Genomic DNA, 14,396 nt, shown 5'->3' with positions numbered 1-14,396 from the left:
TACTTGCAATATATTTGCCTTACATCGTACTTAGTAGTGTTCAAACATTTTTAAAAGTTCCCATGACTGTAGCATAGAGAAAGCATAGATCTTGATGTCAAGGAAGCATATTGGTATGCCAACAAACTACAATATGCAGAAAAAATAAAGAAAACAAAATTTAAACTAAAAGTGCACAACTGATCACAGAAAAAGTTGATTGTTGACATCCTTGAAATATGAGCTACCTTGTGCCAATCTTCTTCTTTTCTCTACTCCAAACGTATTGTCAGGAATTAGTAGTTCTTGATTTCTAGCATAAAAAGGGAGGTCACCAGCCCCAATTCTTCAATGGCTGAAGATGAGAGCAATGATGGTCCTTAGAATACTAAGAAAGGTGTATCACCTGGACTGGGAGAGAGCAATCCATGTCATGGCAGATACATCAAATTTTGACAAGATTAGAGCACTTTATAACTGCTCCTTATAAGAAGCAAATTGTGTTTTATAGTTTAAAGCAGAATTAAAAGGATTATAAGACAAGCACATTAACAAGTCAAGCAAAATAAGCTTATAGCTTCAAACAAAAAATTATTGAATGCATCAAAGAAAGCATAGAATGCACTTGGCAAGTTTAAGAACAGTCTGACTATTGGAAATACCTTATAGAACATTGAAGGTTTTCTTTAACGAGGAAAGCATTTGTCTGCTTGAGTTGGCGGCCTTACTTGATTGGAATCTACAGCACAGAAATGAACCAAAATCATGGACTCTTATTTTTTTAAAAAAAAAAAGTTGAAAAGAAATACAAATGGTGAAATCTGTAGCTAGAAAGTAATATATAATGAGATTGTTGCATCAGTAAAGACCACTACCTCAACTGTCCTTTCAGCACATCCTAGTTATTCACAACAGGCAATTCGCACTAAAATCATAACAAAAGATGCATTAACTAGTTGTGATTTTGCCTTTCGAGGCTTTAGAGTATTATGAGAGAGCCAAAAACATGAAGAAAAGAAAAAATTGTAAAACAAAGAAGTACCTTTAATTATATGAATAGATGATGATGAGGATCTTGTAACTCTGGGAGCCCTCAGGAGTAACCGGCGTCATCATCAAGGAACTAGGTCACCATCGACTAGCAGGCAGGGGATGTGGGCAACCTTGGGCCAGTCTTGTCCTTTCTCCCATTCTAACCTTGGCTTCAGCAGTGGGCAGCGCAGGATTTCTAGTTCGGTGAGGGAGGCGGGCAGTCCCTCTTCCGGTAGGGACTGGAGTCGAGGGCAAGTATTGATGTACAGGCCTTGAAGAGAGGTGAGGTGTCGAAGAGCCGAATAGTTTAGCACTTTCAGATTCTGAAAGGAGTCCAAGTAAAGATATTGAAGCGTGCAAGGCAACCGCCAGTCCTCCTCTAGAAACGACTCTACTTCATCCCAGGGACTCTTAATGCGCAAATGCGTGAGAAAGGGAAGTTTCTCCAAACCCCACTCTGTCATGCGACTCATGAGCTTCTTGCAATTTTCGATATTAAGCAATTGTAGGGTGGAGGGCAAACCCCCTTCCGGGAAGCACTCAATTTCTGGACAATTTCTTAGACATAGATATCGAAGAGATGGAAGGAGGGATTCCATCCGTTGCGGTAGCTTTGTGAACTTCTCGCAATCCTGGATATCAAGCTCCGTTAGACTGGGGGCTGGAAAAGACAATATTAGAGCATCGCAGCCCGAGATGCTTAAGCGTTGAAGTGACGTCATCACACTGCTAGTACTAGTAGTAGTAGTAGTAGTAGTTGTCATGCCACTCTGTTTCCCAATCCCAAGTGCAGGTGCAGCAGGAACTGAGAGCATCTCAACACTCTTGCATTTATAAATTGCAACAGATTTCAGCATGGGAAACGAGGCAAGCCACTCGACTTTGACTTTGACAGAGTCACAATTTAGTAATGTCAAGTGCTCCAAGGCCCCACCACCCTCCCCGCTTGAACTCTCCAATTCCAAATTGCAGCGTCCGTGGTACCAAAGTGATTTAAGTGAGGAAGGCGGTCTACTCACGTGCGAGGGTGAGAGAGACCCACAATCATCAACCGTCAATTTCTCAAGTCGGGATAATTGGTTGGACTGTAGGGGCAACTCTTCCAAATTTTTTAGCGCTGAAATATTCAATTCCTCAAGCCTGGATAATTGGTTGAGCTGTAGGGGCAACTCTTTCAAATTTTCTAGCTCTGAAATCTTCAATTGACGAAAAGATGAAAAATTTTGTTGATTCTCTCCATTCAGGATGCTCAATTGACCATTGGGACGCACAAGATTGCCGCAGCCAGATATGTCAAGGCTTTGCAGCGATGCAAGTTGTCGGGGAAGTTCTCCAATCAGTTTGGGACAACCAATTATACGGAGTCGTTCAAGTCCATTGAAGACTTCACCTTCTGGCACATGCCATCTCTCCCACTGAGGCAGCTTCTCGATTCTCAACTTTTTCAGAGATGGGAATGGTTTGGTTGCACTGACATCTCCATAAAAATCTTGTCTCAAGAGTGATATACAACTCATTCCAACAATTTCAAGTGATTGCAAGGACTGTAGCTGCCCAAGTGCAGGCAAGGAGAAACAATTTTCACAATTAGATAGACTCAACGATTCCAAACGGCTTAGTGAAGGGTTGCATAGCCAATCTGGAAATGTTGTTCCACCATACCCTATGATGTTGAGATGCTTTATGCTTGAATGAGGTTGTAAATTATCAAGCACATCTCTCACAGCTTGTGAATCATTGATAGCACCGTTCCACTCCAAAGTTAACACGTCAAGGTGTTCCTTGCCTTCCATGTTCGCCATTGATGCATCCCTGGCACTGGAAACATTTTCCAGCCCCGAAAGGATTAGCTTACCACGTAGCATAGGAAGCTTGCCCAACTCCTTAATCGTCGAACCACTGTCCTTGCCTATGACAAAAGCAGTCAAGACTTGAAGGTTTATCAGTCTACCCATTTGTGGTGGCATTTTCTTCAATGGAGTTCCACTAATATCCAGGCAACACAAGTTAATTAACTTTCCCAAATTTTCCGGCAACTGTTCAAGTTGTATGCAATATGACAACAACAAAGTTTGTAGATTATAGAAACTACATATCCACTCTGGTAGCTCCTTTATTCCTGTTGAAGAGAGATTCAGAAATCGAAGTTGTTTCAAACCACTACATGAGCTTGGTAACTTCACAATATTCTCATAACAAGACAAAGATAGAAACCTTAAAGACATGAATTGGGGCAAGGTATCCTCTAAGAATTTGTTGCTTAGATGACTCCAATTTCGATCCGTTCTCAATGGCAAGAATGTTCTTATATTCTTAGTCCGACTCAAGAGATTAAATTTGCGAAATGTGTCATAGTAACTAGAATGGTATGAAAAATGTCTTGCACCAGATATTGTAGCATTGCCTTCCTGATGATCTTCCAACCTGAGGCAGTATTTCCCAAAAACAAACCAAGCCAAATCGTTCACAAGGTCATGCATGGAGAAAGTATGGTCAGTTGACTGATGAAATAATGACCTCATTCTCAGTTCATGAAAGCACTTTTCACCCTCATTCTTAATTCTTTTATTTTCTCCAGGATACCCTAAAAGATCATTAGCTTGCCATAACTGAATAATTTCCTCTTTTCTAATCTGGTAATCTTTGGGGAACACAGCACAATAAGCAAAGCACCTTTTAAGATGGGAAGGAAGATGAATGTAACTTAATCTCAATGCTGGCAGGGGGCCATCTGGAATATCCATTTGAGTCCACTCTTCACTTACTAAAATCTCTTTCCATTCTTCGGGGGTAGTTTTGGAACGCAAAATTCCTGCAACTGTTTTCACAGCCAAAGGCAACCCTCCACATTTCGTCACAATTTTGTTTCCTATTTCTTCAAGTTCTGCATTTTCATTGCCATCTCTATTTTCAAACGCATGCTTCTTAAATAAAGACCGGCAATCTTCCTCTAGCATGGAATTCAAATGATGAATTGACCTTTCTTTGGCCATCATCCTTGCAATTTGCTGATTCCGTGTTGTAACAATGATCTTACTTTCACGTGATCCACCATTGAATGGGCTCCTTAAATTATCCCACTGATTGTAGCTACTATTCCAAACATCATCCAGAACAAGAAGAAACTTTTTCTCAGTTAGGCCACCTCGTAGCTTCACTTGAAGGGAGAGCAAGTTATCACTCTCACCAAAAGAAATGCGGAATTCCCTTAGGATTTCTTTTGTTATCCTGGTAGCATCATATTCTTCTGATACGCATACCCATGCCCTGGTAGGAAAACTCAGTTCCACCTTCGAATCTTCGTAAACCATTCGAGCCAGGGTGGTCTTACCGAGCCCAGCCAGTCCAACTATTGGAATCACAGTGATATTGTCTCTGTCTGCATCCTCGAAGCGCAACATTTGAATTATCTTCTCTTTATCAGCATCTCTCCCAATAAAGGTAGTCTCATCAACCAAAGATGTTTCAAATTTGTGATGTGACTTTATTCTGGAATGAAGAACTTGCAAACCCAAGGGAATAATTTGTTTGTTATATCCCTCCAGCCTCGCCACTATTGTTTCTATCTCGGGCTTGATCCTACTAAGAAACTCATCACCCGAATATGTACAAGTGCTGGTTGAGCTTTGGTACTCAGTTTCTACCTTAATTCGCAGAGCTTCAGTGCTGATTCTGTCCACTAAATCCTCTGCCTGATAAAATGTATCATGAAGCTCTTCAAGCCATTCCTTGACATATTGGTTCCGTATTTCCTTGTTCTCTGCATCATCGAGCACGGCTCCAACAGTGCGTAACTCACTCTTGAGCTTCTTGAGGAGATCATCATTCGCCTTCTGATTACGAAACAAATTCACGAATTCCGGCGTAGCCATCCTATCAAATAGCACTTGAAGGAAAGCGGAGAGGAATGAGCCTCCCACTAAGGCAGCAGCCATATATCCAGGCAGAGGTAAAAGTGAAAGCGACTTGCACAAGGAAACCAACGAGAGAGAGAGACCTGCAATAATTTTGTTTGGGAAAAGCCGAGCTCAAAGACAGAAAGAAAGAAAGAACATGAACAGTAAAGCAATTCATTTGGTGCTGCTTCATTTGATCTTTTTGTTTAATCAATATGCATTAGTAAAACAGGAATTGGCAGCCAAAGATTTGATATTTTAACTAATTTGGGTTTTAACTTTTAACCTGCCGAAAGTTGTCCAACACGCGTATTTTGACTTTTGACTTTTTGGACAAATTACCTTTTATGCCCTAAGATTTGATATTTTATCACATAACCCCCATATGATTTAAATACCTATATCTAACCCCCTCATGAATTGGGTTAAAGTGTTACCATTAGTTTTTTCGTTAAAACTAACAAATGATTAATAGTAAAAAGTTTAAGTCAAACTAATAAATTGATAATTTACCCTTTTCTTATATCTTTTTTTTTCCTCCAAACATAAAAAAGGAGAAATTGAAATAAAAATAAATAAATAAGAACTAGAAAATACAATTAAAGATATTGTTTAAAAATCTATAATGATATTTGCAGTAAAAAAAGATTTGATATTTTTTGTTCCTTATATATTTGTTTTATATTTCCCTTCATTCTTTTTTTGTTTCTTATTTATGTTTTTGTTCCCTTCCATCTCTTTGTATTTGGAGAAAATTAAGATTTTGTAAATCAAAGTATAGGTTTTCAAAATCATCTCTTTTCTTTCCAAAAAAAAAAAGAGATAGAAAAGGAAAAAAGAAAAAAAGCAGTAAAATGCTGAATTTGTCAATTTATTTGTTTGACTTTAACTTTTTACTATTCACTGTTAGTTTTAATAAAAAAAAAAACTAATGGTGACATTTTAACCCAAACGATGAGAATGTGATATATATGTTTTTAAACCATAGAGGAGTATATAGTAAAACACTAAATCATGAGAAGTACAAGTAATTTACTCTTTTTTGGTAATTAATACATAGGCATAGGATAGCATTTTGAGTCCCTATTCAAACGGAATCGAACTTTCAGAAGGGGGAAAAAAGAGAAGGAAAATGGAAAAAAAGGGAATAAAGAATATTTAAACGTTTAAAAAAAATGAGAGCAGTCAGCACATAACATTTGAAACAACAAGATAGAAATTGGTAAAAAAACCACACTATTAAATAATATTTTTTTCCCTCACTCTCATCATTATTATTCGTAATATTAGTTTAACCTTTTGCAATCGTGTATAAATCCAATATCAATTTCATTAAAATCATCATATCCATAGCGAAAAAAGAAGTTTATGATGGGAATCAGAATTCAATTCATTCCAAGAATTAAGAGTTTGAAAACCAAAATTCGAAGTTGATACGAATTTGAGTTACACCAATTTCACCTCCAATTTATCTAATTTACAATATTGAAACGTTAAAGATGATTAGAACTTAGGGGGGCATGAAGGATAATCGGGAATTGGCTGAGTGTTAGCTTAGTAGTGTATTAATTGAATATTAGTTCCTGATTTAATTGAGGTTTCCTCTTGTAACACTTAATGGATGATCATAATAAAATTCCATCTTTTGTTGAAAAAAAAGGGAAAAAAAAAAGATGATCGTAATGACCGTATGTGACAAATTTTAACAGAATTCAATAGAATTTGCAAAAATTGATAAAGAAAAGAAAATGAAGCTTACGGTCAAACGGTATCGGGCTTGGTACTTAGAGTCAGTCCAGCACTCGATGAAGCTTCTCTCCCTCTCGACTCCTTTTGTGGTGATACTGAAGAATGATGCTAGGAAGGTTTGGTGTAGAACCTGTGATCAAATAAGTTCGTTGTTGTTCCGCAAATATACAGAAAATTTATGAGCAAAGAAATTAGAACGTGGTCTGAAAGAAAATAATGGAAACTGAGCAAATACATGGGCCAGGGAGCAAATGTGTGGCTAACAACTGTCCGGCACCCTTTTAATGGTGGGAAGATACGGTCATTGAATGGAGAGAAAAATTTGTCCTGTGATGTGATTAATCTACAACACTACGAAAGTAGAAATTGATTCATATATGAGAATAGGGGTGTTAATTTTCGACACAATTTGAATACATGATATGAATCTAACACCGGTTTGAATCAGAATTGAATCGAACCTGATAAATCCGAAAAAAATAGGTCGGATTCAAATCATCCACAGGTTGACCGATAACCCGTTTATAAATTAAAAATAATTTAATAAATATAAAAAAATTTATCTAACTAAACTAAGTTATTCTTTTTTCCCCCAAGGTATGATTTATTTAACTTGTGTGAAGTTAGAATTATTAAATTTGGAAAAATGATATATCACATTATTTTCTATTTTTATAGTATCTTAATTTATTTTTAGATCTGATTTAGGATAAAACACTTTTACGGTGTTTTAACTTATTTCAAATCCGTTTGGAATTGTTTTATCAAAATTTTTATTATTTAATTATGTAATTAGTCTTATGCGAAATTTATTCTGTTAGAAACTACAATAGTAAATTAATAAGTTGAAATTATGTTTCAGATTATTCGAGTGGACCTGCTAATCCGTTCATCCGAAATTTTCAGGTTCAGGTCAAGTATTCTGACCCATTTTGAATTGACTGGTCGTGTTTGGGTAAGTAGATTTTCTATTGTACTCGAATGTCAATTCGACCCGTCAACCTATTTTTGACCTAGACAGTAACTCTTATTCAATGCTCACATCTATTATATTATTATGATAAGCTTCCCTTACTCAAGGAATGCAAGTGAAGAGAAATCATGCTTAATCGGAAGCGACTTTTTCTTTAATCTTTTAAACATAGATTTATCTATATATGCCGATAGTGTATAAAATTATATTTTAAATTTAAGTTGGAATTAGTTAGCAAGCAAACAAGTAGTATATTCTCTCTTCTAATTCTTTCTTTAGATTCTATTTGCAAGAATTTCTTGTTTTAAACAGACATGGTGGACAAAATTTTCAACCAACAAAAGCAAAACAAAAACGAAAAAGAAGAAGAAGAAGAAAAGTAATGGTGGTTGGTGAGCAAATTAAACGACATTGATTCCCTTTATTTTTTTTTTATTTTTTTGGCTGACTACAATAATATTCAGGATAATTTCAAAAACCTTCCCTAAGATTTTTAACAATTTCACTGAGCTCCTCTAAAATTTGAAAAATTACGCATACCTCCCAAATAATTTAAAATGATAATTTCACTCTTAAATATTTTAATGAAATTCCTTTATTTGGTATGCTTACACTTAGAATGAGTTTTAAAATTATATTTTCATTCTTTTTCCTTCTTATTCCTTTTTTTTCGCTAATGAAACTATAGAACTACCACTATTGGCTCTAGTTTCTATTATAATCAAATATCGAACTAGTGATTTTTTTGACAAGTTAATTTTATATATTATCCAATGTTTTTGCTGATCTTTGTTTTCTATTTTTGGTATTAAAATTAACAATAAATAAAAAATAGCCCCAAAGCACTACTAAATTATGATAATCCCATTACTCCAAAAATTCATAACTTCTAAATTAATTATTTCAATATTTTCTTTTCTATCTTATAAATATAAATCTATAACAAAATACCATCAAAAGTATCATATCATAGTAATAAAATTATTGTTATAGTTGTTTATAGTAGATATGGACATAAAAAATTTGGCACACTTTCCTTATAATTATACTAAATAATCTTATAATTATATAGAAAAATAAATTAAAACTCATTACACAAGGGTATTTTTGGGTATTCATTTAAAAAATTAACCAAGTTAATATTATTTTAAAATTTTGTTACTAAAACTATCAAATTAAGGGAAGTCAGTGTAATTTTCAAACCATAGGGAAGCTCAATGAAATTGTTATAAATCTCAGGGGAGGTTTCTGAATTATCCAACAATATTCCTATAATCTAATTTATCCTATTCTATAGAGAAAAGAAAAAAAACTGTATAAAGAATTAGTAAACATACACACTCGATTAAATTAAAGAAGTATTTTGACAACTTCTTTAAAAAAAAAATTTCAAAGGATGGAATTTGAATCTCTGGTACTTAAGCCTTTTTTTTTGTTGGTGGCCACCAAGCTAAATCCCTTTGGTGGTGATCAAGAAAAGGACAAGATTGACTGACAAGTGACAAGAAATTGTCCTGTGAGGTGATTACTCAAGAGTGACTGCAAGACCTATGGAACTATTTCAAGAAAAGGAAAATAATTGTTTGGATAGAGTATTATTTCAAATAATTATATAAAATAATTACGATAATATTTTTTGTGATGTGATGTATGCGAGATAAAAAGATAGTTAGTAATATAAAAAATGAGTTAAAAATGTATTTATAATGCAAGCAAAATATTATTTTAGAAAAATTTGATATACAAACATAATGTTTATTTTCTTTATGCAAAATTTTGGCCCAAAGTAAAATAAAGGTTGTACAACACGTTATTCTGGTTTCATGACCTGAATATGCATTCTGAAAAACTCCTTGCACCCTTTTATTATGTATTTTAGCAAATTATACATGTTCCCTGATCAGGAAGTCTTGGCCAGTTAAGTCAGGATAAGAATTCAAGATCTGTAATTTCGGGTCAACATGAAAATTTTTTTGTAGGGCCAAATTTTACTCTTTTTTTTTTAAAGATCTTTTTTAACCCTCTCTTTCATGCCAATATCCTTCCCAGCTCAAAATTGTCATCTGGATTCGTGAACAAGAATCTAATATTGGAAAGAATTCTAAAAGTCATCCCTAACCTCATGAAAATCTTTCAGAATTTCAGGGGCAAATAACATAAATTTTTAGACTTGGGGACGATCTGCTCCCCTTGTTTATGTCATTTGAAGTTCAAAAACAGAGACTATTTTAGGTTGATTATGTATTAGAAAAAAGTTGATTATGGACTATGGCATCACATTTTTTTGAAGTTTATAATTTGACCAGTGATTTTGAAATGGAAGATCTTTATAGTTTTAGAACTCAAATCAATCTCCATATAAACTCAAAATTATCCTCTTTCTACAAATCTTATGGGCATGGGATCAAGAGTTTAAAAATCAAACTCATTTTCATCAATTTTAACTCCAGTTGATCCAAGATTTACACTAATAAATGCGTTAACATCACCATAGCATGATTTTTTTGGTCTTGTTTTTGGACAGATGGAAGGGGGGAGGAGGAAGTTTTCCTAGTATGAAGGCCCTATTTGTTCTACAAATTTCGCAAGGAAAAGGAAATGGAAGAAAAGAAAAGGAAATGGAAGAAAAGAAAAGTAAATTCCTCTGGAAATGTTAAATTCCTCATCATGTTTGGTTATGAGCGAAAGGTAGTAAGGAAAATGATCTCTACAAAAGTTGGTTTTTTTTTCATTTTTTGGTCCTGTTTGATTTGTGGATTTTGAAAAGGAAATCCTTTGCTTTTCTTTTTTCTTTTAAATGAAAATTAAGTAATAAGAAGTTGAATTTTGAAAAGGAGGTAGTAAGGAAAATGATCTCCGCAAAAGTTTTTTTCCCCTGTTTGGTTTGTAGATTTTGAAAAGGAAATCCTTTGCTTTTCTTTTTCTTTTTTAATTATGAAAATTAACCAATAAGAAGACAAATTTTGAAAACGAAACGGAAATGAAAATCTCTTTTTTTCTTTTAAAAAATTAAAAAATTAATAGACAATCAATTGAAATAGTGCAAATGACACTTTGCCCCCTGTGATTTAGTGTTTTTCTACATAATCCCCCTATGGTTTCACAAGCTATATATAACCTCCTCATGGTATGATTAAAGTGTCAAAATGACAGAAATGATCATTGGTAATGAAGCTAGTTAAAATATTAAAAACACCCTTATGTAAAGTTAAAAATTATCATTAACCAAGAGGAGTTATGTGTATATTTTGAAAACCATAAAGGAGGTTATATGATAAAGTATTAAACCATAAGAGGGATATATGGTAAAATATAAAATCATATCGGATTAGTGCATCATGTATTGATAAGGGTAATTTTAACATTCTTAACGGTTCCATTACGAGTGATAATTTTTGTCATTTTGACACTTTAATTCAAATCATGAAAAGGTTAATTATGTATAGTTTTTAAAATCATAAAAGGGTTATGTAAAAAATACTAAACCACAGGGGGGTAAAGTGTAATTTGTCTATTAAAATATTAAATAAGTTGGCAAAATATTTTAATTTTGATGCCAAATTTCGAACTAAAATTGTTTAGATCACCTCATTCTCAGCCTCAAACCTTCACTTGCAAACTTGAATGGAAACTGGAAACTAATTGCAAAGTCTATAAAAGAATATTAATAATAATAACAGTAATAATAAAGAGCAATAATATTTTGCAAAGACCATATGACCAGTGACGGAGTCAGGATTTTTTCCTTGGGGGGCCAAAATTTTTTCGAACAAAATTATCTTAATATGTTATGTTCAAAATAATTTCATTTATTTAAATATATGACATCTTAAAATATCAAGTGTTAACTTTAATTATAAAGGTACATCTATTTCATAAATATGTAACATAGTAATAACTAAAATTAGGACAAGATATAACCTTTGATTAAATATCTTATAATATCACAAACCATCTAAGTTGCACATTATGAGAAGATGCTCCAATATGTCACTTGTGCAAAAAGAAAAATATAACTATGCAATATAAATATAACTATTTTCAATTAGAAAAAGATAAAAGTTATGTTAACATACTTTGAAATTTCATCCTCTTTTATTAAAAGTAAATTGAGTTTTACGTTCTTTCATAGAACTAAATTGATGTACAATTAAATCGATGCTAAATTTTTGACAACTTCTTTTCTTTATTACATTGTTAGGCAATCATTCAAGAAGTTATCTTTTTATCCTGTTTTGGAGCTTTGTTTCGATTATTTTCATAATTGAGAATGCCCATTCTATAGACTATAGAATGGAGTCAGGATTTTTTCCTTGGGAGGGGGTCCAAAATTTTTCTGAACAAAATTATCTTAATATATTATATTCAAAATAATTTTCATCTATTTAAATATATGACATCTTAAAATATCAAATATTAACTTTAATTATAAAAGTATGTCTATTTTGTCATAACAAAAATTAGGACAAGAAATAACCTTTGATAAAATATCGTGTAACATGACAAAGTACCCAAATTGTACATTATGAGAAAATGCTCCAATGTGTCACTTGTGCAAAAACAAAAATATAACTATGCAATATAAATATAACTATTTTCAATTAATAAAAGACAAAAGTTATGTTAGCATACCTTGGAAATTTTAACTTATTTTCTTAAAAGTAAATTGAGCTTTACGTTCTTTCATAGAACTAAATTCATCTATAATTGAATCAGTGCTAAATTTTTGAACTTCCTTTTTTATGTACATTATTAGACAATCATTCAAAAAATTATCTTTTATCTTGTTTTGGAGCTTTGTTTTGATTATATTCATAATTGAAAATGCCCGTTTTATAGTTGCAATTGATATAAGAAAAGTGAAAACAAATATAATCAATCTGTCAACAACAGGATAGATCACTCAATTTCTTGTTTTCACCAAGCCTTCAAATAATTATTTGTATATTTGTATATGGTCAACAAGAGGATAGATCACTAATTTTAAAATTTTTTATCAATTAGGCTAAATTGTATATTTGTATATGGACCAATAAAATAATTATTTTTGTTTTAGCCCATTGATAATTATGAATTGCGTCTTTTATTATAATATATCAAATTGGGTCAATTTACTACGAATCATCAATTATATATTTATTTTTTTGAATGTTAAATAATTAGCACAATAAAAAATAAATAACTTTTTTTAAAGAAAAAATTAAATCAAAGGTGGCTAATTCACACACACACATATATAAAAACTCTCATAATATAAATTAAAATTGTAAAAAATTAGGGGGGCCAACTTTGTCTTATACATATATTTACATATCATGAATTAAAATTTTTAAAACTTAGGCCCTCAGCCCCCTGGCTCCATCATTGCATATGACACGAATTTAACAAAATGCCATGCAATTGCAAAAACTGAAATTTAAAAATGCAGTGAAGTAGAAGCAAAATGAAACTTACGGCAGCAGACTAAACAAGTTTGCTTCGAATGATTTCGGGCACACAAGCCAGACCAGAAGTTGATGAAAGCTTCTCTATCTCTTCTGCTCCTTTGTTGAATTGGTGGTAATGAAGAATGGTGCCGAGCGAAGTTGGAGAAAAGGTTTGGAATAGAGTCTGTGATCAAAGAAAGGCCAGGAAATAAGAAGATGTTTACAAGTCATTAGAAAACAATATGAAATTGGAATGTTGTCTGAAATGATGAGAAGATGATGGAGCAATTACGTGAGTAATAAATAGAAGGACCAGCCACAAGAAATTGTCCTTTGATGTGAGAAATCCAGAATAGTATGGGAAATTTATATATATATATATATATGTGTGTGTGTGTGTGTGTGTGTTCTTTCTTTATTGGGTGTAAGAAAGAAAGTCGAAGTTCCTAACCGCATAAGAAAGTGAAATGCAAGAACGAAAGAAGTAGACGCTGATTCACCCATTTAGAAATTCTCAATGATTGTACTCAACCTTTGCTTCGTGACTTTGCTCCAATTATCAGTCCATTTAATGCCAAAAAAAGAAAGAAAAGCAAGAAATCAAATTGTAAAAAATTCTAAAAATCCAGAATAGTATTGGACTTATAAATTAATTTTCTTTTCCATTTCTTTGGTTTAATGATTCGAACTTGATATCTACTTGTAATTTAATACAAAATATTCTAATCCAAAGTTGTCTAACAATAAGTTCTTCGTTATGAAGATAATTGTAAGAACACCAATAAATTCAGATTCAACTTGTATAACCAGTATTGAATTAAAAAATGTCTTACCATGCCAAATTTATATTGCAGCTCATGTTTTTATATTCGTTTTCATACCACCCTACATAAGGAAAAAAATCTATCAATATGAACATATCCCAGAGTTTTACTTTAAAGTACTAAATGAAATAGCCAATTAGTTACAAAAGTTAATTATAATACATGCTTAATAATGGGATATATTTGGAGACAATAAACAAAATTCGAAGAAAATAATATGTAATATAAAGCATTTACTAGAAAATTAAATTTTGTAGATCAACTAATTTAGGAACATTCTAAAAATATTTAGACAATTTAATATTTTTCCTAAGGCAAAAAGTTGAAGTGAAGGGGAGGCAATACCATTTTTCTATAATTCTTGTTGAGAGGGAGGGGGGGGGACGGAGGGAGGGTTAGGGGGGGGGGGCGCAGCCATCACCAGGACTTTTGACGATTTTTTTTTGGTCCAATTAATACGTATGCATGGGGGTAGCATTTGAGTCTCTGTTAAAATCAAATGAACTTTCAGACAAAA

General features: G+C 32.8%; 1 protein-coding gene across 3 annotated transcripts in view; it reads right to left on the bottom strand.

The window, feature by feature from the left end:
- Positions 1–13,909, bottom strand: part of LOC113762172 (putative disease resistance RPP13-like protein 1) — a 37,535-nt gene extending 23,626 nt beyond the window's left edge. For 2 of the 3 annotated variants that reach the window (XM_027305483.1, XM_027305484.1), the window contains exons 1-7: positions 13,889–13,909; positions 13,084–13,239; positions 6,667–6,786; positions 1,022–5,008; positions 855–904; positions 642–718; positions 228–390 (exon numbers count right to left, since the gene is read on the bottom strand). In XM_027305483.1, coding sequence (XP_027161284.1) covers positions 1,095–4,946 — 3,852 coding nt within the window. In that variant the 5' untranslated portion in view covers positions 4,947–5,008; positions 6,667–6,786; positions 13,084–13,239; positions 13,889–13,909 and the 3' untranslated portion in view covers positions 228–390; positions 642–718; positions 855–904; positions 1,022–1,094. The remainder of the gene's footprint in view (positions 1–227; positions 391–641; positions 719–854; positions 905–1,021; positions 5,009–6,666; positions 6,787–13,083; positions 13,240–13,888) is intronic. The other variant, XM_027305485.1, reaches the window with a different exon arrangement.
- Between the last annotated feature and the right edge of the window lie 487 nt (positions 13,910–14,396).

This window comes from Coffea eugenioides, chromosome 2, assembly GCF_003713205.1.
Source record: "Coffea eugenioides isolate CCC68of chromosome 2, Ceug_1.0, whole genome shotgun sequence".
In the NCBI taxonomy this organism is placed as follows: domain Eukaryota; kingdom Viridiplantae; phylum Streptophyta; class Magnoliopsida; order Gentianales; family Rubiaceae; genus Coffea; species Coffea eugenioides.
Note: the sequence above shows the minus strand (reverse complement) of the source record. Positions and strands in the feature narration are given on the sequence as shown.